We start from the raw sequence: 27226 nt of genomic DNA, 5'->3' as shown, positions 1-27226 counted from the left end.
AGTTGGTTACGGTAGGTGTACCTTATGCAGTTGACCATTTCTAGCATTTGCGTAATGAGGACTCTAGGGAGAAGCCTCGTAGTGAGACCCTGACCATTCACCTCGGAAGTGAATACGTGTCTAGCTAACCCGGGCTAGAAGGGAATCGCGACTCATGGGTAAAGATGCGCCACCTCTGCAGAGTGTAAAACTGATATATCAGCCGTGCTCACGGTTAAGAGCAGCCTGGACTCCTCACATGATAATTGAACTTGAGGATGGAAATAAATCAAGATCCGATGATCTGTCAATGGTTTGCTTAAGTGGTTTCACTTAAGTGTTTTTGATATACTCTTATACCTTTGTTTAATGGGAATACTTGGGATTCACACTTATTAGTAAGACATGTGTTGTTAATAAAATGTTGACCAACTAAAATGGTTACTGCTTAACCTTAGCCTCACCTTGTTAAACTTGCATTAGTTTTTCCCCCACTTGCTGAGCCCCGACCATAAGTGAGCTCACCCTTGCTTAATTTTGATCAGAAGTTTGTAGATGAAGATATGATGCTGAACTCCATGGATGCTAGTCTAGTGATACCCCCGATCATCTTCCTGTGGATGGATGTCCTTGTTTCGATGTACTTTGATGAATAAAGGTTAAGGCATTTTATCTGTTCGAAGTGTAATATGTTAATATAATCGTTATCTACGCTTTTATGCATTGTTCTTTTGATATATTACACTTGTGACGTCAACATATGTGTGGAAATAGATCCTGGCATACATATGCTATGCACCCGGCTCTGCCCCTTGGGAAACGGGTGTGACAAATTATTTCTAGATTAGCTTTATGCTAGTGCTCTACTCTCATCAATGAACATGATGAGATTATTTGTGATACAATGTTTACTTCTGGATATGATTATGGCATTGTGATATTTAAGGGGCTCGAGTTGTTTCTCGAGTGCCTCTCCGTAAGAACATGTTCGTTGGAAGACCACCCGGAAAAACAGTGCAGCCATGAGGGTGGAATAAGACACCCTTAGCTAATTAATTAGAGTAACTGAGGTGTAGTTTGCTTCACCGTCGTGCCGTCAATGGGGCTCGATGTACGCTACTCGCTTTGCCGAGAGTGGGTTGGCCCTTGGGGAGGAGTATGGTGCATTTAGGAAACCTAACAGGCGACTATACCTTTGGGGAATCTTTGTAAAGGCTTCGTAGTGAATCCCTAGCCTCTCACCTTGGGAGTGAACAAGGGCCTTGCAAACCTGGGCTAGAGAGGGAATCACAGCTCGTGGGTAAAGTGTGCGACCTCTGCAGAGGGTTAGAAATTGATATATCAGTCGTGCTCACGGTTATGAGCAACCTTGGGAGCTCCATTGATTAGAGATACTATGCCTACAAATGATGATGAGGGTGATGGTTTTAATGATGGAGATTATTATTATGGATTCTGGTATTTCCTATTGGAGGTAATACCTTTTAGGTTAATAATTTGGGGGTTATTGCTAAAACTTGGCTCTCCACTATTAATAAATACCTGACTAACTAACAACAACCGCTTCAAGCTTCACCCTTCATAAAGCTAGTCCACTTCAGCCAAATGGGGCATTTGCTGAGTACGTTGATGTGTACTCATCCGTGCTTTAACACCAAAACACCAGGTTGTGCCCATTGCAACCCCTGCTCAGGAAAAGGTGAAGGCGCAACATAAGATTTCTAGGAGTTTCAAGAATATGATGAGTTCTAGACTTGGATTAGCAGCAAACCCCTAGTCAGCTGACTGTGAAGGCCTTATCTTACTATGTTTCGTATTCGCACTTTGATTCTCTGTTTAAGTTAAAGATTATGTAGATGTGTTGGGCACTTGTTCTCAAATGTTGTGAATCAAGAACAAGGAAACACAATTGTTAAAGATTAAGGACCTTCGTCCTCCGAAGCATTATATCCTTTGGATATAATGATCTTCAGACGAAGGTCATGAAGGACATGCACATTCATTCATTCATAAAGATATAATGTTGTGAATCCATAGAGATGATATATGAAATCCATTCATTCATACACATATGTATTTCATAATATACACAAGAACATTAATACATTCGACTTGTTCGAATTAACAGAATTTATATTACATTGATACCTTCAACTTGTTCGAAGGTGTTGACGCGAGAGCAATTACAATCCAGCGTGAACAGTACAGAGGTACTGTTTACCTATTTATAGGCACGGGACGCAGCCCGGGTAAAAATACATTTATGACCTCAATTTATATACACAATCGACATAGGTCATCAGGGATTAACCGGTCTTTTCCTTTTTAGTTCAGCGCCATGCTTGACCTTCATCGTCACCTTAAGCTGAAGCTGTAGTCCTTCGGTAGAATCTTCGGTATTTGTCATTATAGCTCTCAGATAGTATCTTCGTCTCGAGGACCTTCGGTAGATAGGATCCTCAACATCACTTTACAAGTGATACATTTGTCTTGAGGACCTTCGGCGAAGAATAAGACCCCAACATTAGCCCCTTCGCGGTGCTAGATCGTTTTTTCATAACGAGCTCGATCCGTGAAAAGTACATAGGTTTCGGAATGCCGAAGGTCCGAAAAACACCGTCCCTAGGCTTGTTATTAAAAAACGATTATAACATTCACAGCGCTTACCGGTCCACCGATCAGCCAGTATGCGTGTCTTGGCGGTTTGCCTTCTCCTGCAGGGCTATATAAGCAGACGAGTTGGTGAGAAGTTACCACAACATTCATTGCTATTGCACCATTGTGCTGCTGAAAATTTTTACTGAAGCCGAAGCTTGCTGCTTTACACTTCGGACAAACGTTCCATCACTTAAGCGTAACTTCGTCTTTCAAAGACTGAACACTGAAATGGCCAGAGTAAGATCTACCGCTAGGGTGGCCCGCGAGGGAGATGAGGCTGGGACTACTGAGACAGCTCCCATTTCGGAGATGATGAAGCGTTCTGGGTTGGTTGTGCAAGAAGAAACTATCAGCGATGGTGCTGCCGTGCTGCTGATACCGAAGCTGAACAGACCGTTGCCGAAGCTGATAGCGAAAATGAAGATGAGGATGATGACAACATCCTAAGCCCGAGCAAACCCAGCCATATCGAATTCGGAAGATCCACAGTTAAGGCAGAGGATATAGTTTTAATGAAGAAACTAGGATACTTTGGAGAAAATGATGACGAACTGGTTCGTTTTGCTGGAGATGAGGTGATTCCAGAGCCAAAAGAGGATGAAGTTATAGTCTTCAAAAGCTTCTTCAGTGCAGGATTTCGGTTACCCCTTTATGAGATGATCGGTGAGGTTTTCAAGAAGTTCAAAATTTACCTACATCAACTGACCCCCAATGCCATTGTTAGACTTAGGGTGTATGTTTGGGCTCTTCGAAGCCAAGGAAAAAGTGCCAATGTTGAAGGGTTCTGTCGAGTGCACGAACTTCATAATTAGACGAAGGCTAGGGCCGATGGTCTGCACAAGAACTTCGGGTGCTACAATTTTGCATACCAAAAGGATACCAAGGCTCCCATGATTGGCTACCAGACTAAATGACCGACCGGGTGGACGAATGAGTGGTTTTATGTGAAGGCTGATAAGAAGAAGAGGGAGAAGCTCATGAGCACGGTAATATGCAGCTAGGGTCTCCTTGTCAAGTGGTCGAAGTGGAAATTAGGGTCATGGCTGAGCACATCAGCACTAGGGACTTGGTGCAATAATACTTGGCAAACAGGACATTTCCAACCTCTGGTGGGCGGGGAATGCCGAAGAAAAAAGGAGGAAGGAAAAAGTATGAACTTGTTCGACTTCCTTATCGGTTTAAGTTCCAAAAAAGATTCAGCAAACCCTGCACTAAATGGCTGGAGCTAGGGGTGAAAACGGTCGGAAACGATCGGAAAACACTAAAACCGTTATCATTTTCATATTTTTTTTATCAGAAACGAAATCGGAAACGGTAACTTCGGAAACGGAAACGATATCGGTATTTCGAAAACATCGGAATTGAAAGTTCGGTACGAAAAATACATCGGTACCGGTCGGAACCTTAAATACAATCGGTAACCATATCAATATGAAAATATGTCAATATAACAAGTTCACAATACAACAAAGTTTACAAATATCACAAAGACCACAAGTTCACAATTCTTTAAATGAGACCAAAATGCAGTTTTTCCTCTATTGCTTTCCGCCCTAGCTTTGCTAGTGTTGTTTTTGCAGCCAGGATACTTGCATTTGGCCCAAATTTGCTTCACTGATTTGCCATTCTCCTCTACCACAACTTCATACTTCTCAAAATACTGCCAAACATCTGAAGTGGACTTCTTTGACTGCTTTTCCTTTGAAGAATCATCCCCATCAACATTACTTTCACCTTCTGGATTTTCACCTTGTTCATCAGAAGCTCTGGCAGCGGCAGGTGTGGCTGATGATGCGGACACACCAACAGTTTGACTCACATTAACACCTTCTTCATCACAAGGCAACTCCAACAACATACGCTTTCGTGGAGGTGAAGCATCACCATCGCTAGCCATTGTATTAGATCACAATGTGCAGCTGTAAATAAAAATACGACATTAATTAATTAGTGACACATGAGAATATTCATCAATGATCAATTCACAGCCTAGTCATAGTGGCATTGTGCTGTCGAAGCAGACGGCCTATATATACTAGGGTTGAAAACGGTCGAAAACGATCGGTAAACACTAAAACCGTTACTGTTTTCATATTTTTTATCGGAAATGAAATCAGAAACGGTAACTCCGGAAACGGAAACGATATCGGTACTTCGAAAACATCGGAAACGAAAGTTCGGTACAAAAAATACGTTGGTAACGGTCGAAATCTAAAATTCGATCGGTAAACATATCAATATAATAACTTCACAATACAATAAAGATCGCAAATATCACAAGTACACAATTCACAATATAATAAGTTCACAAAAATTACAAGTTAGTAATTTAACAAGTTTAAGTTCACATAGTCAAAGATCAACCTTTCCTTGCTCCAACTATATTAAAAATTGGCTAGTTAATCAAACAACTCGATATTATAAACAATTAAAATATACACTATATATCTATATATATACGCAGGTTATATATATATATATATATATAACACGGATGGTGCAGACAGGAGCCTTGCTCCTCCTGCGCCAATGCGCCATGCAGACAAGAGCCACCCGCACGAGCCTTCCTCCTCCTGCGCCATGCGAGCCACACGCGATGGCCCATATAGACGTGACGGTGGCCCAGTAGCAGGAAGCGCCTTTCAGCGCTCGTGATGGCCAAGCGCCGTGCAAGCAACGCCCACCATGCAACAGGTGGGTGTATATTTTGTCCCACATCGCCTAGTTATAATAGATTGAGTCACTGATTTTTCTATATAAAGACGTTGTGCCAAGCTTCTTTGACAATTTCTGAATAGCTAGACCGGACTGAAGTGTGGGCCTTGACTGCCTACTTTATTTTTTATTTTTGAAATATTTTTGTTTTTTAGTATCTTCAAAAAATTTTGAAATTTAAAATCGGTAAATTCCGATTAAATTCGGTAATCGAAGGAAACGGTCGGTAAAAGGTTGTACCGATTTCGATACCGATTCCGGTATAAAATTCCGACAACCGATTTCGATTCCGAAAAATACCGTTGTTGTTGAATCCGGTCGGAAAAAATCGAAAACGGTATCCGAAAAACCGAAAAATTCCGAAACCGTTTTCAACCCTAATATATACCACTTTCTTAATTGGTGTGAAATTATCCTAATAACCATGAATTTTTTCACTACAAACGAAGTATTAATAATCAAACAGAACACAAATAGAGGAAAACCTTAAGAATAATCAAACAGAACACACCTGTCCGGCTGTCCCATCTATACTTTAACCAAAAACGAAGTATTATATCAGGCCTGATTGCCCCTGAACAAAAATATTATGTGATTTAACAATAGTGTTTACGAATAAATGTTAGTTTAGAATCAAAAGAACATTAGATTTGTATATGATCAATCAGATAGAAGAGGCTAAACTACTAAGCAGATTTCAAGCTACTACAAGTAGCAAGTCTAAAAGACCGCGGAGACAAGATTAGCACCCAAATTACATGCAAAACTTGGAAACAGTACACCTAGACAAATCGTCATATAGGTAGCCTACGTGAAGAGCAACCACCACCATCTAACTAGCATCAAAAGCTAGCAACACCCAAATGTCAGCTTGGATAAATAGATCGCAACAGGAAATAGGGTGTCATCTGAAGCAAGCGACAATACCTTGTAGTACTCCTCACAGCCTCACAGGCCGGGTTCTTGAAGTGGCGACGCTACTTGAAGTGGCCCTGGTTGAAGTGGCGGTACGGCGCTGCTTGAAGTGGCGGCGCTGCGTGCTACACTACTTGCGCCCGCACCGGGCTGGATGAGGGAGAACAAGCTGGGAATCAGGTGATACCTCGCCGGACGAGGAGGATGCGTCGCTGCTCACCGGCTCCAGCTGCAGCCACCGCCCGCCACCAGTCTGCCACAAACCGTCAAACCCTATAGATTGGCTCTCGGTTGTGACTCTGTGAGCAATGGGCAATGCTACAGTGGGCCTCCACTCATGCGCTAAGGACACAGACGACTGGGCTACGTGGGTTGGAATGTGTTTTGGTATTTTCGGAAATTCCGACAGCTGAATCCGGTAAAATTCCGATTAAAATCGGTAACCGATGGAAACGGTCGGTAAAACGCCGTACCGATTCCGATACCGATTCCGAATCGAAATTCCGACAACCGATATCGTTTCCGAAAAATACCGATACCGACAAATCCGACCGAGAAAAACCGGAAACGGTTTCCGGAATTCCAAAAAATTCTGGATCCATTTTCATCCCTAGCTGGAGCTAATAGAAACAATATGCAATGAAATTCTCGGGAACTATATGAAGAAAGAAGATCAGCTGATGACAGCTGCCTTCGGCACCCGTGAGAAACGAATGTTGAATTGGGTGATGGATGCTTTAAACTTTGAGTATCCAGATTATGATAGACTTGACAAAGGGGCTGGAGGAGCAAAAAGAAAAAGGATTGTTAGCATTCTGAACAGGCAAGCCATTCGGTCCGTCAAGGAAGATCAGAGGGTTGTCAAGAAGCAAAAAGTTCTAGCGGAGCCGAAGGATTCGGCTCCCAAGAAATGAAAGCTTGTCAGAATATCCCCAATAGAGACGAAGGTACAAGATGTGCCAGAAAAGACTGCAGGCCCTTCTTCGCCTTCTTCTGGTGATGTTTTAGAAATCCTGAAGGTAATGACTGAACCCATCCCGTTCACAATGCTAAGTCCTCTAAGGTAAGATCTGACTAGCCTATTATAGTCAAAGGAGACTGCTTCGGCTACCAAGGGGAATGCCGGGGGCAGAAGAAATGGCGAATGATGAACATGATGCAAGCCATTGAACATACCTCGCCCCCGGCTTCGGCGGAAAAGACTATTGTGCCTGTTGATGCTAAAGATACTGTCGTAGCCGAAGCTAATGAAGCTATACCTGAAACCAATAATCTCTCTACCACAATGTCAAAATTTGACAGACTTATATCAGATGTGGTTCCTGAGAAAAACGTAGCCGAAGCGTCTACTGATAAGGGAAAGAGAACTAAAGAGACCTCTTCGGAACCTGGGTGGCCAACAACTTTCCAAAGAGGATATATCGGAACTGAAGGAATTTGCCATATCTTGTGGCTATCAGCCCAGATCCATGCTCTTTGGCGGCGTCGACGAAGAGGTTTTAGGATGTATTCGCAACTGCGTCGTAGCTAAAATTATAAGCACAATATCAAAGAGCATCGGATTCCCGAAACTACAGAAGGACATGAGCTGCTACAGAAGACAACACATAATTGGCAGCTTAGTTTACTCAAATTTTAAAGTAAAGTTCCTTTACTATTTTTTCTTTCATCATGTCGATTTAAGTATTTCAGTAATGGAGATCTAACTTTGATTCATCTTTCAGAGTCTGTTGTTGAGCAAGGCTTTGAAAATGCAGCAGGACGACGAAGAGAGGAAAAATGAGTTTGTTATCGAAGGCTTGGAAAAGAGGATTAATAATCTTAAAACTTCATTGAAGGAAAAAGACAGCATGCTGCATTCGCCCGAAGGTTCTCTCGCTGAAGCTCGATCTCAAAATGAAAAATTGAGCAAAGAGCTGGAAGAAGCTCGAACACTTTTGGAAAGGAACTCAGATCGCTTCAATCGCGAGTCCGAAGCGCTAAACGTGACAATCAAGGTCGAAGTTGATAAGAATCTTAAACAGAACGAAACGATCAAGACTCTTCGGAATAAATGCTTCAGCTTTGCTACTCAATGCATCACTCGGCTGAAGGGTATCTTCAATTTTGTTGGAGCCGTATCTGAAGAAGTTAAACTTTCTGCTGATGATATTCCTGGGGCTCTTGGATGTGTTGAGAAAGAGGTTGACGTCCTCGACAAAGTTATAACCGGCCACGATGATTTCTGTGCGCTAGTGGCTTCTCGTGGCACGACTGCTGCTTTCATCAAAGCTGGATGTAATCATATAAGAGTCGTTAATAGGCCAAACTTCAGCCTTTCGTCGTCTGACCTAGTTGATATTCCAGCCGAAGCTCGAAGCATAGGCAACAGATTCAGCACTCAAATCTGGGCGAAGGGCGACCGAGAGGTGGCTGAAGACGAAGCTCGAAACCTACTTAACAAAGTATAGAAAATCTCTTTACCTTTATGCCTTTATTTTATATTTTCCCTTACCATATTCCTCAATACCCTTGCCTTTGTCATTTTTAGGGTGATACTACCGGAAGCTAGTGAACCGAAGCATGTTCTGGAGCGATGAAGGAGACTTCAGAATCTTCTCTTGTTAATATCTGTAGAAACACTTTTGGGGGGTTTTTTGTACAAGAAGGTGTAACATTTGGCAAAGAATTATAATTGAATGTGAACAGATTTTTGTAAATATTTGTGAATGCTTCGTAATGCTACTTTACCTTTTATTCGACTGTTGTCTGCTTTGCTGTGGACGAAACCAATGCTCGCAACTTTTTGAGCCGAAGGCGAAAAATACCTTCCTTTCTTTTCGTTCACATCGAAGCACCTTTAGACCAAAATCAAAGAATGGACCCCTCATATATAACAAAGTGTTTTCCTTTCTTTTTCTGAAATACAACTACATTTGAAACAAAGCATCTTTGTTCACAATGAAGCATTTTCTCGTTGAAGGCAGAAACCCTCACTTCTTCTGTTAATGCCTTATGTGTTATGCCATGATGCGATGAATCTACAAATGCCTATTGTATGTTCGTATGAATGCAAAAGATGATGTGATGAAATATGCAAATGTATGCCGAAGGTAAAAAAACTCACGTGAATGCACACCCAGACTCAGCATTCCCTTAGGAACGACTTTAGAGCTAAGCTCTGCATCCCTTTAGAAACAACTTTGGAGCTTCATCACATTTGACTTAGGTGGCATTTAAGCTCTGCATCCCCTTAGGAACGACTTTGGAGCTTCTTCACCTTTCACTTAGTTGGCATTTTAGCTCTGCATCCCCTTAGGGACGACTTTGGAGCTTTTTCATACTTTTTACACTCGATGGTGTAATCCCAGATCTTTACATTTTACATGTGGGGGAAGTCGGCCCTTGTATTGAACACGGTTGTGCAAGAAAAATGAAAATTACAACCTATGGCCCCATTAAAAACCTTTCTCCCTTCTTAAAAGGAAAAGGGTGCCATAGGGAAAAATAAGAAAATTACATAGTTTACACATAATATCTCCGAAGCTCATCTGCATTCTAAGATCTTGGAATGTCATTATCGTCCAAGTCTTTCAACCTGTATGATCCAGGTCTTGACGAAGACACCACCAAGAAGGGACCTTCCCACTTAAGCTGAAGCTTCCCCATTGTGTCTAGGTTGGCCACTCTTCGAAGCACCAAGTGTCCTGGCTTGATATTCTTTAATCTTACCTTTATGTCTCGCCATTTAACTGTTTCACCCTGATAATTATTAATGTGATCTATTGCTTGAAGCCTGGTCCCTTCTATGGTGTCTTTTGTTATTTTGCAAGCCTCTTCGTCTTTTGTCAAAGCTAGGGTCCTTATTGAACCTGTTCTTGCTTCTTCTGGTGTTATTGCTTCATCGCTGAATAAAAGCTTGAACGGAGTAAACCCTGTTGACCTTGAGACAACAGTGTTATGGTTCCATACCACTTTTACCAACTCATCTGGCCACTTTCCTTTTGGCAGATTGAAGATTGACTTCATTATTCCTGTTATAATAATTCTGTTAGCTCGCTCTACCAATCCATTTGATTCTGGATACCTCACAGATGCAAAATGTATTTTTATACCAATTTGGTCACAAAAAGTTTTGAATGTTTCAGCATCAAATTGAGTTCCGTTATCAACCGTGATAGCCTTCGACACACCGAACCGACAAACAATATTCTGCCAGAAGAACTTCTGGATTGTGGCCGAAGTGATTGTAGCTAGGGGTTTATTTCGATCCATTTTGAAAAGTACTCCACTGCTACCACAACATATTTCAAGTTTCTTGCGCTGGTGGAAGTGGGCCTAGTAAATCTAGGCCCCACCTTTGCAATGGCCAAGTGGGCTGGATTAGCTGAGTTAGAGATGAAGGTTGTTTTCGATCTCTGGCACACTTCTGGCAGTTTTCACATTTTTGAACTAGGTCCGTTGCATCCGAAGCTGCCTTTGGACAATAAAATACTTGTCTAAAAACTTCAAGCAAAGGCCTGGATCCAATATGAGCTTCGCATATCCCTGTGTGTATCTCTTTCATTAGCTCTTGACCTTTGGCTCTAGACAAACACTTCAACAGTGGAGAACAAACTCCTTGTTTGAACAATTCTCCTTCAATGATCATATAAGGTATTGTCCTGGCTTGCATTCTCTTTATGTAAGCTTCGCCGTTCGAAGGATAGTTGCCTTGCAAGAAAGATACGATCTCAGTCCTCCAATCTTCGTTGTGTACAGGTGAAATGGTAAGCACCGCTCGCTCCATGAGCTCGACTGAAGGTGCTTTTAGAGTTTCAAATAATATTTTTGAAGGGAGCGGGAGCCCCTGTGCCGCTCATTTAGCTAGTAAATCTGCATGCTCATTTTCTCCTCTTGGGATATTCTTCACTGAGAAATCTTCGAAAGAGGCTTCCATTCTTCGGACTATATCAAGATACTTCTCAAGCTTCGGATCTCTTGCTCTACTGCTTTTATCAACGTGGCCTGTGATGACCTGTGAGTCAGATTTGAGGACTGTCCTTCTTATTCCCATCGCCTTAAGCTTCCGAAGCCCCAAAATAAGAGCTTCGTACTCTGCAATGTTATTTGTGCAGTTGAACTCCAATCTGGTTGTGTAGCAGGTTTTGATCTTGGATGGTGAAATTAGAATAGCATCTACACCTGCGTCGATGGTCCCCCATGACCCATCACAGAACATTGTCCAAGCTTCGTTGTCTCTTATGCTTCCTTCATCTTGAGCCCCTGGCGTCCAATCAGCAATGAAGTCTGATAACACTTGGGATTGGATCGAAGATCTATGGACAAAATCAATAGTGAATTCATTCAGTTCTGTGGCCCACTTTCCAACTCTTCCCGTGGCTTCTCTGTTTCTTATAATGTCCTTGAGAGGCTGAGACAAAGGTACTATAATGTGGTATGACTAGAAATAATGCTGAAGCTTTCTGGAAACCATCAATACAGCATATAGAACCTTCTCCAGCTCTATGTAATTTCTTTTTGATGGACTAAGTACTTCAGAGACGAAGTATAGTGGGACTTGCTTCTTCGCTTGATCATCTTGTCTCTCCTGCACTAGCGCTGCATTGACTGCAGCGTGGGAAGCAGCTACATACAGTGGCAATGGGGCTCCTGACAAAGGTGGAGTCAATGTTGTTAGTTGTATCAGATATTGCTTCAGTTCTTCGAAAGCCTTTTGTTGAATTGGTCCCCATTGAAAGACTTCGGCTGATTTTAGCACTTCGAAGAATGGCAAATTCCTCTCTGCTGATCTTAAGATGAATCTGTTTAAAGATGCTAGCCTTCCTATTAATCTCTGATCACCTTTTCTTGTCCTTGGTGGCTCCATCCTAAGTATAGCTTCTATTTTGCTTGGATTTTCTTCAATTCCTTTTGTTGATACAAGGCACCCAAGAAACTTTCCCTTCTTCACCCCGAAGACACATTCCTCTGGATTGAGCTTGAGACCAGCCTTCCTAAAATTGGCAAATGTTTCTTGCAAGTTGGCAATGTGATTTTCTTGCTTCGTGCTTTTTACATTGATATCATCGACATATGTCAGGACATTCCTGCCAATCTGAGAGCTAAGGACTATGGAGGTCATTCTACTGAAGCTTACTCTGGCAATCGAAGGTAGCAATAGGCCCCACTAGGGGTTATGAAGCTTGTTTTAGGCTCGTCCTCCTTCTTCATCCAGATTTGATGATAACAAGAATAGCAGTCCAATAAACTCATGAGCTCTGAAGTGGTTGCTGCAGCCACGAGGGAGTCTATTCTTGGCAAGGGGAACTCATCCTTCGGGCATGCCTTGTTGAGATCTGTAAAATCAATACACATTCTCCATTTTCCATTGGCCTTCTTTACCATCACAGTATTGGCTAGCCATTCTTGATATGTCACCTCTCTGATTACTCTGGCACTCAGGAGTCTTTTAACTTTGTTTCTTGCACCTTTGGCTTTGTCATCGGACATCTTCCGAAGCTTCTGCTTCCTTTGTCTAATGGTCGGGTCTACCTTGAGTGAGTTTTCAATGACATCACTATTGACACCACAAAGAGCATTGGCTGACCAAGCAAAAACATCCTTGTTGTTGAACAGAAACTTTAACAGAGTCTTCTCTTGTTCAACAGACAATTAAGATCCCAACAACACCTTCTGCTCGGCTATGTCTTCGCACAGAAGCATAGGCTTTGGCTGGTCTACTGAAGCAGCCTTGTCTCTTTTATGTTTATACTATTGATGAGCTTCAGCTTCATCTATGTTATGGATGGCCTTTGAATCTGTCCAGTTCCTTTCGACCCTTCTAGTAGCCCCTTGACTTCCATGCACAGCGACGGGACCTTGGTCAGATGGTATCTTCATGCACAGATATTCTGGATGGAGTATTGCTTCGAAGGCATTCAGTGTCCCTTGACCAATGATTTCATTGTAAGGATAGTCCATATCGACAATGTCAAATACAACTTGTTCTGTTATTGTGTTGTGAACATAACCGAAGGTGATTGGCATTGTTATCTTTCCGAGTGCCACTATCTGCCTTCCTTCGAAGCCACACAAGGGGTGTGTTGCATCATGTATCTTGTCATCATGCTCCTGCATCTGCCTGAAGGCTTTTGCGAAGATGATATCTGTTGCATTGTCTGTGTCTACAAGGACATTGTGAACCAGAAACCCTTTGATAACACAAGATATGACCATTGCATCATTATGGGGGTTGTCCTTGAGCTGAAGGTCTTCCTAGGAGAATGTGATTGGTACATGAGACCACTTGGACTTGATGAAGGGTCCCTACACTCCAATATGTTGTACCCTTCTCTGTGCTTCCTTCTTTTGCTTCTTATTGGCTGGTTCAGAAATTGAACCGCCTGTGATTGGAAGCACCAGCTTCGTAGCCGAAGGTGTCACAACTTGGTCACCTTGCGAAGCCATTGTCGTGGTTGTGGAAGTGAGTTCACCGGAGGTGGGCACCAATGTTGGTCACTTGTTCTCAAATGCTGTGAATCAAGAACAAGACAACATCATTGTTAAAGATTAAGGACCTTCATCCTCCGAAGCATTATCTCCTTTTGGATATAATGATCTTTAGATAAAGGTCATGAAGGACATGCACATTCATTCATTCATAAAGATATAATGATGTGAATCCATAGATATGATATATGAATCCATTCATTCATACACATATGTATTTCATAATATACACAAGAACATTAACATAATTTATATTACATTGATACCTTCGGCTTGTTCGAAGGTGTTGACGCGAGAGCAATTATAATCCAGTGTGAACAGTATGGGGGTACTGTTCACCTATTTATACGCACGGGACACAACCCAGGTAAAAAAATATTTATGACCTCAATTTGTATACACAAGCGCAACATAGATCATCAGGGATTAACTGGTCTTTTCCTCTTTGGTTCAACGTCATGCTTGACCTTTATCGGCGTTTCGACCCCGGGGGGTCCCTGGACCGACGAGTAAATTGTCGCTGCGTGTCCCAGCCCAGATGGGTCGGCGCGAGACGGAGCACGAAGGGGGAGAAAAGGAGACAGGCAAAAGGGGAAACCCGCGGCCTTCGTGTTGTCCTGCGCCCAGGTCGGGTGCGCTTGCAGTAGGGGGTTACAAGCGTCCGCGTGGGGGAGAGCGAGAGACTTTACGCGTCGTCCCGTACCCCCGCGCGGCCAACCTTCTCATACGAGAGCCCTGGACCTTCCTTTTATAGGCGTAAGGAGAGGGCCCAGGTGTACAATGGGGGATGTAGCAGTGTGCTAACGTGTCTAGCAGAGAGGAGCTAGAGCCCTAAGTACATGCCGTCGTGGCAGCCGGAGAGGTTTTGGCACCCTATTCATGTGATGTCGTGGCCGTCGGAGGAGCGCTGGAGCCTTGCGGAAGGATAGCTGTCAGGGCTGTCAAGTCCTTGCTGACGTCTCCTTGCTTCTGTAAGGGGCTGAGAGCCGCCGTCGTCATGGAGCACGCGGGGCGCCATCATTATTTGTTTACCGGGGCGAGCCAGATGGGACGTCGGTCTTGTTCCCCGTAGCCTGAGCTAGCTAGGGGTAGGGTAATGATGGCCCCCCTGTGATGTGGTCGGTCCGAGCCCTAAGTCGGGCGAGGCGGAGGCTCCTCCGAGGTCGAGGTCGAGTCTGTCTTCCGAGGTCGAGGTCGAGTCCGAGCCCCGGGTCGGGCGAGGCGGAGACCGTCGTCCGAGGCCAAGGCTGAGTCCGAGCCCTGGGGTCGGGCGAGGCGGAGTTCGTCGTCTTCCGGAGCCGAGGCTGAGTCCGAGCCCTGGGGTCGGGAGAGGCGGAGTTCGTCGTCTTCTGGAGCCGAGACTGAGTCCGAGCCCTGGGGTCGGGCGAGGCGTAGTTCGTCGTCTTCCGGAGCCGAGGCTGAGTCCGAGCCCTGGGGTCGGGCGAGGCGGAGTTCATCGTCCGAGGCCGAGACGGGGGCCGAGCCCTGGGGTCGGGCGAGGCGGAGCTTCCTATGGTGCCCAAGGTCGTACTTGGCTGCTGTCAGCCTCACTCTGTCGAGTGGCACAACAGTCGGAGCGACGCAGGCGGCGCTGTCTTCTTGTCAGGTCGGTCAGTGGAGCGGCGAAGTGACTGCGGTCACTTCGGCTCTGTCGACTGAGGAGCGCTCGTCAGGATAAGGTGTCAGGCGATCCTTGCATTAAATGCTCCTGCGATACGGTCGGTCGGCGTGGCGATCTGGCCAAGGTTGCTTCTCGGGGAAGACTGGGCCTCGGGCGAGCCGAAGGTGTGTCCGTTGCTTGAGGGGGCCCTCGGGCGAGACGTGAATCCTCCGGGGTCGGTTGCCCTTGCCCGAGGCTGGGCTCGGGCGAGGCGAGATCGTGTCCCTTGAGTGGACTGAGCCTTGACTTAATCGCACCCATCAGGCCTTTGCAGCTTTGTGCTGATGGGGGTTACCAGCTGAGATTAGGAGTCTTGGGGGTACCCCTAATTATGGTCCCCGACAGTAGCCCCCGAGCCTCGAAGGGAGTGTTGATACTCGCTTGGAGGCTTTTGTCGCACTTTTTTGCAGGGGGACCCGCCTTTCTCGGCTGTGTTTCGTTCCGGTGGGTGCGCGCGAGCGCACCCGCCGGGTGTAGCCCCCGAGGCCTCGGAGGAGTGGTTTGACTCCTTCGAGGTCTTAGTGTGTTTCGTGATGCTTCGGTCGGTCTGGTTGTTCCCTCATGCGAACTGATCGTAGCCCGGGTGCACAGTCGAGTCCCAAGTTCTCGGGCTGGTATGTTGACGCTGTCAACGGTTTGGCCGGAGCCGGGTTTGCGAGAGCAGCCCCCGAGCCTCCGCACAGAGCGAGAGGACGGTCAAGGACAGACTCGGCTTTTTTACATACGCCTCTGTGTCGCCTTTCCACAAGGTGGAGGGGGGGAAGCGCCATTTTGCCCTCGGAGGGCGCCGAACATGGTGTCTCCAGTGAGTTGGTAACGGGTAATCCGAGTGGACGCCCGTGCCCCATTCGTTAGGGGTCGGCTAGTGGCCCGGAGGCGCGCTCCAAAAGTACATGCGAGTGATTTGCCGGACCCGGTCCCCTTTTGACGGGGTCCGAGGGCTCGATGCCTCCCTCTGGTGGGATTCCGTTACAAAATTGTTCCCGTCGGTCTCGGAAATGTCCTAGGGTACCTCGGGAGCGTAGCCCGAGCTTTGGTTAAGTATCGAACGTACCCAGGGTCATCCCGCGCTCTACGTGCTCTGAGGCGGCTGTCAGAACCCTTCGGGGGCCAGCCTACGAACCCCTGATCAGTAGTGGGCGCGGAGCCCGAGTGGCCTGAGGCGGCCGTTGAACCCTTCCGAGGGGCCAGCCTTCGAACCTCTGATTAGTAGGGGGGCTCGGGGCCCGCTTCCTTCGCGGAGAAGGATCCCTTTCGGAGTATCCCCTTTCCCGGTCCCTGTGGCAAGAGAGAGAAAGAGGAAGTGGAAAAGGATATGAAATCGAACGACGTGGCACACCTTTTTTGACGCGGTCATCATGGCGGAGGTGAAGCGTCGCCTGCTTCGCCTGCCAAAGGTGCCGCCTGTCCTGCCGCAGAGTTAATGCGACAGGACGAGTGGTTCGCGGGGCGGCCGTTGTGCGTGCGCGAGCCGTTCGAGGAACGGGACCCGGGCGCGTCGTCTTCACGCCGTGGGAGAGGGTTCTCTCGCTGTAGGAGGGGACGTGAGCCTGCTGACGACTTCACTGCCGCTTCCGCCCGCCTGCCACCGCCATCACTGCCGGCCCATTTCTGGCTGTATCGACCGTCGCGCCTTCCCCTGCGGCTGACTGTCCCGTGACCGATGTGCTCGGTTGGCACTGTCGGGTCATGCGCAGGGTCACCTCGAGTCGCGGCACTGGTTCCGCAGTCCAGAAGGCACGGTACTGGCGCGAGTGGCGGTGCAGTTTCTCGCACGTAGTAACCGGCGCTCCGGTTACATGACGTGTGGGCCTGGGCCTCCATGCTGGACGCGTCGAAGTCGAAAGGGTGCGCCCCCTTGGTGCGGTTGCATGCCGCCTGCATGGCGGTCCGCCCTTTCACCCCCTGGTCTGGGCGAAAGTGGAGAAGCGCTTGTAACCGCTGGGCAGTTACGTTGTCACACCCGGATTTTAGGGATCAAAAACCCGGGCGCGAACATAAACACCAGGTGTGCTGGGACCAAGTCTCACACATATGATGCATAGTGGCACAGGATCGAATGTCACATCTTTACTATATAACAGGAGTTCTGTACAAAAATAATTAAATAATTACATCATATGAGGAAACGATCCAGCAACCCAAAGTTGACTGGGAGACGACGGCCTAGACCTCTCACGAACACAACGCAGCATCCTCCATGCGCCTCATCCTGCAGTACCTGTTCTTGACCTGTGGGGGGGGTGTGAGACAGCAAGAGTGAGCTCACATACGTTCATCGCTCAACAAGTTGTGGGGAATAATGTGCATGAACTCGCCAAAGGTGGGAGCTCACGTGAAGTGTAAGGCTTACCAAAGAGGATGGTTAGAGCTGAGCATTGCTTTTAAAGTTGGTCAAAATTTTATTAGCAATTACTAAGTATAAGTAAATACCAGCCCAATTAAATAGTAGAACAAAAGTAACAACCTCACCTGCGATGCAATGCATATGACAAATTGAGTTTAAGTTCCATAATTTAATCATGTGAGTGTCCGAGCTGCTCATGACCGTGAGCACGGCTAGTATACCAGTTTTACACTCTGCAGAGGTTGCGCATCTTTACCCACAAGTCATGTTACCCATCTGCCAAGGGATCGCGACTTCCCATACACCTCTACCGAGGAGGCGAGGCAGGGTAACACTACGAGGCCTTTACAAAGTTCCACTAGCTTCAGAAAACCCGCTACAGTTTATAGGAAGCTCCAATGCAGGAATCCCTTGCAGGACCGCCATCACAGCAAAAATCCTCCCGAGGGCCTCCCCAGGAATCCCTTGCAGGACCGCCATCACAGCAAAATCCTCCCGAGGGCCTTCCCAGGAATCCCTTGCAGGACCGCTATCACAGCAAAATCCTCCCGAGGGCCTCCCTACACTGACCACTCCCCTACTGCCCTTGCCCCTTTCGGGTAAGGTAGTCCTCCACTAGCTTTCCTAATTAGTCAGCCAAGGGCATCCATAAACCCTTGTGGTAGCACTGTTTTCCCGGGTGGTTCTCCATGTTCCAATTAACATAATGATCTTTAACATGAACAATAAATAACAACTGATAACAAAAGTATAATCATGAATAGTGTAATCTTCATACCCAAAACCACATAAAGCAATAGCAAGTACTACCCAAAAAGTTCAGTGGTAAACAAGGTATAAAGATAATCAAACTAGGGTAACCTATTGGGTCCCATCAAAATTAACCTATGCAGATCATTATGATTAATTAGAACATGAGTGGGTAAAAGAAGTGATCAAGGGCACAACTTGCCTGAGACTTGAGATTCCAGGTACCAGGATGATCTTCAGGTGACTCGTAACCTCGCGTTAGTCGTAGCAATACAGACAAACATGGTATATGCAAAATTAACATCACACCAAACATAAGAATACACTGCATAATAATAATCTATGCGTTACTACGAGATCGTAGAAACAAGAACCACTAAATTCGGAGCTACAGTTATTAAGTTATGAATTTCTGAATTTATTTAATGCTTAGAATAAATTAATCCAAATGAACAATTTTAATTCAAGTTTCATGGCTAAACAGTACTACTAGTTGATAGATAATATTAGTACAAAATTATTGCAACTGAAATGACTCAATTTGGAGCTAAAATGAATTAACTATGAATTATACAAGTTTATAGAATTATTTTCATACTAAAAATCTATTTCTTTATTGTTTTCTGAATATCCTAAGTGTTCTGGACCGAGCGCATGAATAAACAAAAGGTCAGGGCTCAATTCGCAAAATAACCCAGACACAGGTTTCCCACGCATTGGACGGCGGGTTCATTTACAAAAAGAACAGGGGCTCTTTACAAAGATTGCCACGGCGAAGGGGTATTCTCAGATCTCGGCCGTTGGATCAATGAGCGACGCTCCAGATTAGATTCAGATCTATGCGAACCGGTATGCTTTGTCGCCCGCAGGATCTAAGATCTACGCCCCAGATCCAACCACGTTTCCTCCGCTCACATGCCCTCGGATGAACCGCCAACGGACCAGATGCCAAACGCCTGAGATCTGTTCCGACCCGTCCGATCGAGATCGAATGGCCCTGATTGCATCCGATCGAAATGGCATGTGATGTTAAATCTCGCACGCACATCATGATTTGGACGGCCAGGGTATCTCCCCCAAACGCAAGGCGGACAGGTGTGGCGGCGCCAATAGCTCCCCACGACGGAGCCATGGCCGGCGATGGCCATCCCACGCAACAGCGCTTAGAACCTTTGAACCGACAGGTGCTAACCAATGCTTGGATCCTAGCGGGTACGTTGGTATGAATCTTACCGGGGTTGGAAGCGCAGAGGGCACTGCCCACGACGACGAGCGGCATTGCGGCGGTGAACAGTCAACAGCGACGGATTCCGGATTCACGAGCCCCTCGATTCCACTGTGACAACCCACAGAGATTAACCCTACACCCAGCCGAGCACTGAAGCCAACCAGCGAGGAGGAATTCAAGGAGGTCGGAGTCAGGATGTTGTACGCCGGGCGAGGTGGGGAAGGTGTCGGTGTTCCCGGCGGTGATGCGCGCACAGGAGAGGATGAGGGCCCGAGGTGGGCGATGGAGGCCGTGAGGCGCGCCGGTGCTCGTGACTTGGGGAAGAACCAGGGCCAGTCCGCGGTCGCAGTGCCGGAGGGAGGAGGAAGGAGCGAGCAGCGGAGTCGCCGGACCTGGGCGCCATTGAAGAGCAGCGCGGCGAGCAGGGAGCTGCTGCCCTGGGGAAAGGGCTCGGTCGTGGGAGAAGAATGGAGAGGAGAGAGAGGTAGCCGGCACGGTACTTAACCACAGGAGCCACGGATTTCGCGGAGATTTGGTTGGAACTACCCCGCGGAGTTCGCGCAGGAGACATGTTCTGTTTTCGGAGCTTGCGATAAGGGGAAGAGGGGTCTGACGCCGAGGCCCCACGCAGCAGTGGCGCATGCGCGTTCAAGGAGTACCCAGACTGGCAGAGCCCACATGCAAGTGGCGGGTGTCGGTTTGCGCGTGGTTGGGCCAGCAAAATGGGAAAGGAGCATAGAGAGATGGGCCGAGCGACTCCGAATTCGGCCCAGGTATACAGGGTGAGCCCCCCCTTTTTTTCTGATTTCTATTTTCAAATCCAATTTGAATTCGAATTTTTTTGAGTCCTAACTTATGCCAACTTTATTTTTAGATAATATTATGGAATCTAAAATACCAATTTTAGAAATATAAACATATATATTATTTATACCTTCATAATCCTTTCTATCTTTCTTTCTCTTCTCTCTTTTTTCTAGGGTTACTTTAGGATTTAAATCCCCATCTGGATATTTAACATATTTCTTTTTTTTACATTATTATAATATTGTCACAAAAATGCACACACAAATAAAATATTCAGCATGATGCAATGATTTAGTAGCATATCTTTTTATTAATTGTTTTTGGACATGGTGTTCACATATGATGATGCTTAAAGATCAAACTCACATAAAGAGAAATTGTTTCTCTATTGGTATTATTTCTAGCAATTTACAAAGTGGGTGTTACAAATCCTACCCCCCTTAAAAATAATCTCGTCCTCGAGATTAGTAAGCAGAGGGGTTATACCGAGGTTGGTTTATAATTGAGATTGTAGTTTCTAATTGATTCAAAAATTAAGAGTCTCTCTCTTTCTCTTTTTTTTTAAAATACTATTTAGCAAGTACTTAGAAATTAATGGGTATCTTCTATGTTTAGACACATAGGTAAGAAGAGAGATGGTCAGAGTGAGGTTAGCTTATGGTAAGAAGAACTTGGTAAGGGAAGACTCCGTCCAAGGTGGTAAATTTGAATCATCTCGAGATCTGATTTGACTCCTATTCTTCCATGTCGAGGTTGATCTCCTCCTTCTTGCTCTTTGGTGTCTCCATCCGGGTTTGGGACAGGAGGTCAAGATAGATCTATTATGTGGGTCAAGTTGTTGGGTATGGCCGAGTTGATCTAGGATCTCAAACTTGTTTATAGGAGCAGGGTCTAATGTATTTCACTAGAACTAACTAACTTCTTAGGTCACTCTCTTTAAATTGGATCATAGTAGATTAGATGGGATCTAGATTAGATTGGTACAACTAGGTTAGACTAGATAATGTCTAATTACTTTGGATTAGATCATGGTTGTTACACTAGTGTGGGGTAAATATGGTTATTAGGGCAAGATGCATTCATAGGGATAAGGTAGAATCTTTTGAGGTTAGTTAGATCTATTAGGATAAGATAAAATCTTTTCAAGATAAGATTAATCTACTAAGGTGATAGAGTATCTTTTAAGATAAGATGGATCTATGAGTGTAGAATATGAATCTTTTAAGCTAAGATGGATATTGTTAGGCTAGATACTCTAGTTTATCTAGTATTTTTTTATAGGTGTTTTTTTTCTATATGTATATGCAGATGTAATTGTGGACATTACTCCACAACTCATCACACTCAATCAAAGATCCAAATCAAACAAATATCATAAGAACAAACACTCAAGCGTATAGATCCTATAAAAATAGTTTTGTTTTCTTTTCCTAAGAGTAGGTCTCATATTCCTAGAGGTCACTTTAGGCACGAGATTTCAAAGTGTGAAATCCCCATTTGTCTTTAGAAAGGGAAAGGTGAGAATAATCAGAGTAAAGCAGAAATAGATGAGAAAAGATTAAGAAAAGTTTAGAAAAGAATCAGAGTAGCAAAGGTAAGTAGACAATGGTTGTCCAGTTCTATCTAGGTTTCGTCCTACAGTCAACATTCCTCTGATACCACTTCTGTCACACCCGGATTTTAGGGATCAAAAACCCGGGCGCGAACATAAACACCAGGTGTGCTGGGACCAAGTCTCACACATATGATGCATAGTGGCACAGGATTGAATGTCACATCTTTACTATATAACAGGAGTTCTGTACAAAAATAATTAAATAATTACATCATATGAGGAAACGATCCAGCAACCCAAAGTTGACTGGGAGACGACGGCCTAGACCTCTCACGAACACAACGCAGCATCCTCCATGCGCCTCATCCTGCAGTACCTGTTCTTGACCTGTGGGGGGTGTGAGACAGCAAGAGTGAGCTCACATACGTTCATCGCTCAACAAGTTGTGGGGAATAATGTGCATGAACTCGCCAAAGGTGGGAGCTCACGTGAAGTGTAAGGCTTACCAAAGAGGATGGTTAGAGCTAAGCATTGCTTTTAAAGTTGGTCAAAATTTTATTAGCAATTACTAAGTATAAGTAAATACCAGCCCAATTAAATAGTAGAACAAAAGTAACAACCTCACCTGCGATGCAATGCATATGACAAATTGAGTTTAAGTTCCATAATTTAATCATGTGAGTGTCCGAGCTGCTCATGACCGTGAGCACGGCTAGTATACCAGTTTTACACTCTGCAGAGGTTGCGCATCTTTACCCACAAGTCATGTTACCCATCTGCCAAGGGATCGCGACTTCCCATACACCTCTACCGAGGAGGCGAGGCAGGGTAACACTACGAGGCCTTTACAAAGTTCCACTAGCTTCAGAAAACCCGCTACAGTTTATAGGAAGCTCCAATGCAGGAATCCCTTGCAGGACCGCCATCACAGCAAAATCCTCCCGAGGGCCTCCCTACACTGACCACTCCCCTACTGCCCTTGCCCCTTTCGGGTAAGGTAGTCCTCCACTAGCTTTCCTAATTAGTCAGCCAAGGGCGTCCATAAACCCTTGTGGTAGCACTGTTTTCCCAGGTGGTTCTCCATGTTCCAATTAACATAATGATCTTTAACATGAACAATAAATAACAACTGATAACAAAAGTATAATCATGAATAGTGTAATCTTCATACCCAAAACCACATAAAGCAATAGCAAGTACTACCCAAAAAGTTCAGTGGTAAACAAGGTATAAAGATAATCAAACTAGGGTAACCTATTGGGTCCCATCAAAATTAACCTATGCAGATCATTATGATTAATTAGAACATGAGTGGGTAAAAGAAGTGATCAAGGGCACAACTTGCCTGAGACTTGAGATTCCAGGTACCAGGATGATCTTCAGGTGACTCGTAACCTCGCGTTAGTCGTAGCAATACAGACAAACATGGTATATGCAAAATTAACATCACACCAAACATAAGAATACACTGCATAATAATAATCTATGCGTTACTACGAGATCGTAGAAACAAGAACCACTAAATTCGAAGCTACAGTTATTAAGTTATGAATTTCTGAATTTATTTAATGCTTAGAATAAATTAATCCAAATGAACAATTTTAATTCAAGTTTCATGGCTAAACAGTACTACTAGTTGATAGATAATATTAGTACAAAATTATTGCAACTGAAATGACTCAATTTGGAGCTAAAATGAATTAACTATGAATTATACAAGTTTATAGAATTATTTTCATACTAAAAATCTATTTCTTTATTGTTTTCTGAATATCCTAAGTGTTCTGGACCGAGCGCATGAATAAACAAAAGGTCAGGGCTCAATTCGCAAAATAACCCAGACACAGGTTTCCCACGCATTGGACGGCGGGTTCATTTACAAAAAGAACAGGGGCTCTTTACAAAGATTGCCACGGCGAAGGGGTATTCTCAGATCTCGGCCGTTGGATCAATGAGCGACGCTCCAGATTAGATTCAGATCTATGCGAACCGGTATGCTTTGTCGCCCGCAGGATCTAAGATCTACGCCCCAGATCCAACCACGTTTCCTCCGCTCACATGCCCTCGGATGAACCGCCAACGGACCAGATGCCAAACGCCTGAGATCTGTTCCGACCCGTCCGATCGAGATCGAATGGCCCTGATTGCATCCGATCGAAATGGCATGTGATGTTAAATCTCGCACGCACATCATGATTTGGACGGCCAGGGTATCTCCCCCAAACGCAAGGCGGACAGGTGTGGCGGCGCCAATAGCTCCCCACGACGGAGCCATGGCCGGCGATGGCCATCCCACGCAACAGCGCTTAGAACCTTTGAACCGACAGGTGCTAACCAATGCTTGGATCCTAGCGGGTACGTTGGTATGAATCTTACCGAGGTTGGAAGCGCAGAGGGCACTGCCCACGACGACGAGCGGCATTGCGGCGGTGAACAGTCAACAGCGACGGATTCCGGATTCACGAGCCCCTCGATTCCACTGTGACAACCCACAGAGATTAACCCTACACCCAGCCGAGCACTGAAGCCAACCAGCGAGGAGGAATTCAAGGAGGTCGGAGTCAGGATGTTGTACGCCGGGCGAGGTGGGGAAGGTGTCGGTGTTCCCGGCGGTGATGCGCGCACAGGAGAGGATGAGGGCCCGAGGTGGGCGATGGAGGCCGTGAGGCGCGCCGGTGCTCGTGACTTGGGGAAGAACCAGGGCCAGTCCGCGGTCGCAGTGCCGGAGGGAGGAAGAAGGAGCGAGCAGCGGAGTCGCCGGACCTGGGCGCCATTGAAGAGCAGCGCGGCGAGCAGGGAGCTGCTGCCCCGGGGAAAGGGCTCGGTCGTGGGAGAAGAATGGAGAGGAGAGAGAGGTAGCCGGCACGGTACTTAACCACAGGAGCCACGGATTTCGCGGAGATTTGGTTGGAACTACCCCGCGGAGTTCGCGCAGGAGACATGTTCTGTTTTCGGAGCTTGCGATACGGGGAAGAGGGGTCTGACGCCGAGGCCCCACGCAGCAGTGGCGCATGCGCGTTCAAGGAGTACCCAGACTGGCAGAGCCCACATGCAAGTGGCGGGTGTCGGTTTGCGCGTGGTTGGGCCAGCAAAATGGGAAAGGAGCATAGAGAGATGGGCCGAGCGACTCCGAATTCGGCCCAGGTATACAGGGTGAGCCCCCCCTTTTTTTTCTGATTTCTATTTTCAAATCCAATTTGAATTCGAATTTTTTTGAGTCCTAACTTATGCCAACTTTATTTTTAGATAATATTATGGAATCTAAAATACCAATTTTAGAAATATAAACATATATATTATTTATACCTTCATAATCCTTTCTATCTTTCTTTCTCTTCTCTCTTTTTTCTAGGGTTACTTTAGGATTTAAATCCCCATCTGGATATTTAACATATTTCTTTTTTTTTACATTATTATAATATTGTCACAAAAATGCACACACAAATAAAATATTTAGCATGATGCAATGATTTAGTAGCATATCTTTTTATTAATTGTTTTTGGACATGGTGTTCACATATGATGATGCTTAAAGATCAAACTCACATAAAGAGAAATTGTTTCTCTATTGGTATTATTTCTAGCAATTTACAAAGTGGGTGTTACATACGTGCTCCGCGCGCGGCGGTTTGGCTTCTTCTGTCCTGGGCCAGCTTGCATGACGCGTGGGACCCAGCCCCCGTGTCGTAGGGGTAGGACCTCGGAGCGTGTTGGTGAAGACTCGGTCCGCGATGGCTAAGGACGCAAGTGGGGAGAGTTGCCTTTAAAAGGAGGGTGACCCCCTTGGAAGGCAACCATGTCTTCGTACTCCCTTCATGCATCGCATCCTTCCACCTTCCGAGCCCCCGGATGGGGAACACTCGTGTCGCTTTCGTCTTGCTGTTGTTGGAGGAACGCAACTTCGTGGAAGTTGGTACCTTTCAGCCATCGTTCGGCTTCAAGGATTTTCATTAGGCAGCCCGGCTGCATCCCCTCGCCGGTGGTCACCCAAGACGGTGACCACCAGTTTGATGGTGGGGAGAAGCAAGCCGGGCTGCGACCTCTGCCCCGCCCTCAGCTTCAAGGATCTTCATTATCCTGGCTGGGGCAGAGGCCGGACTGAGCCGGAGCTCTACCTCCCGCGCGGGTTCGTGGGTCACCTTCTCCCTCAGCATTCAGGGGAGAGGGCGCTCATCGGCCTAGCGGGAGGGTCGGACTTCGACAATGCGGGGCTGGTCGGCGGCGTGCGTCGTCAGCTTCAGCGCGTTGAGCTCGCTGGCTCAGCTGGCTCTGGCTCGGCTCCCGGTGCCCCCTCCCGCCGCAAGAGCGGTCGTCGCGCCGCGCGCACCGGAGGACCGCCCAAGACGTCGCGCGCTGCTAGGGCGGCGTTCGTGTTCTTGGGCCATCCTGCCTTTGCCCCGGTACGGCGCCTCTACGCGGAGGATCCGAGTGGGGATCTGCCGATAGGCAGATGGCTTCCGTCGTCGGCACTGAGGTGGTGGCGGCTGAAGAAGTCCTCGTCGCCGACGGGATCACCGCCACCATCCGCGCTCCGGGCCTCCGGCTCCTTGGCTTTGATAGCTTGTCCTCGCCCCTCGAGTGGGGACGTGGGCGAGGGCCTTGTTGCAGCAACATCCGCCCTGAGGCCATCGCTGCTGCTGTTTGGCCACCTGGAGCGGAGGTCGTTGTCGCTGCTACCAGAGCGGGCGTCGGCGAGCCACCATGGGTTTCGTCGCCCCGCAGGCCCTCCAATGTGGGGGGGGGGGGGGTTGTTCGTACCTGCGGGGGTGGAACCGGAGTTCCATTTGTAATGGCACCTTGAGTGCCGGTGTCTGTCCGTTGTGGCTGTCGGGGCCTGAACATGTATGTATTTTCGGCACGGAGCCGTGTTTTTTCCTTATTTCGAGCACTAGGACTCGCCTGTCGGCTAATTGAACCGCTTAACCAAGTGTGAGTTGCCTCGTGCGAAGGTGACGAGTGAGGTATCCGTATCCCGAAGGCGTAGGAGTCCCTCGGCTCGGTCGGCCTTACCGCTCGAGGCTTCTCTTGCTTAGTTAAAGGAACCCTCGGCCGCTCTTCGATGAGCTGGAGCCGGAGGCAGCGGTGTCAGTGTGGACAGAGGCAGAGTTGGCTCGAAAAGAAGACTTCATCGGCCGAAGCCTG

The 27226-nt window shown here is 46.4% G+C and overlaps 1 protein-coding gene across 1 annotated transcript; it reads left to right on the top strand.

Annotated features, from left to right (window-relative positions):
• The first annotated feature begins 7963 nt into the window (after positions 1-7963).
• On the top strand, positions 7964-8961 carry LOC103638706 (uncharacterized). The gene is made up of 2 exons (XM_008661547.3): positions 7964-8711; positions 8798-8961. The coding sequence occupies exons 1-2, from the start codon at positions 8019-8021 to the stop codon at positions 8816-8818; spliced, it is 714 nt and encodes a 237-aa protein (XP_008659769.2). The 5' UTR covers positions 7964-8018; the 3' UTR covers positions 8819-8961.
• The last annotated feature ends 18265 nt before the right edge of the window (positions 8962-27226 follow it).

The sequence above is a fragment of the Zea mays genome, chromosome 9 (assembly GCF_902167145.1).
Source record: "Zea mays cultivar B73 chromosome 9, Zm-B73-REFERENCE-NAM-5.0, whole genome shotgun sequence".
NCBI lineage: Eukaryota > Viridiplantae > Streptophyta > Magnoliopsida > Poales > Poaceae > Zea > Zea mays.
Note: the sequence above shows the minus strand (reverse complement) of the source record. Positions and strands in the feature narration are given on the sequence as shown.

Excerpts from the sequence above, each read along its gene's own strand:
- LOC103638706 (XM_008661547.3), top strand. The coding sequence starts at position 8,019 with ATGCAGCAGGACGACGAAGAGAGGAAAAATGAGTTTGTTATCGAAGGC. Across the intron at positions 8,712-8,797 it reads CTCGAAACCTACTTAACAAA|GGTGATACTACCGGAAGCTA; the intron begins GTATAGAAAATC and ends TGTCATTTTTAG.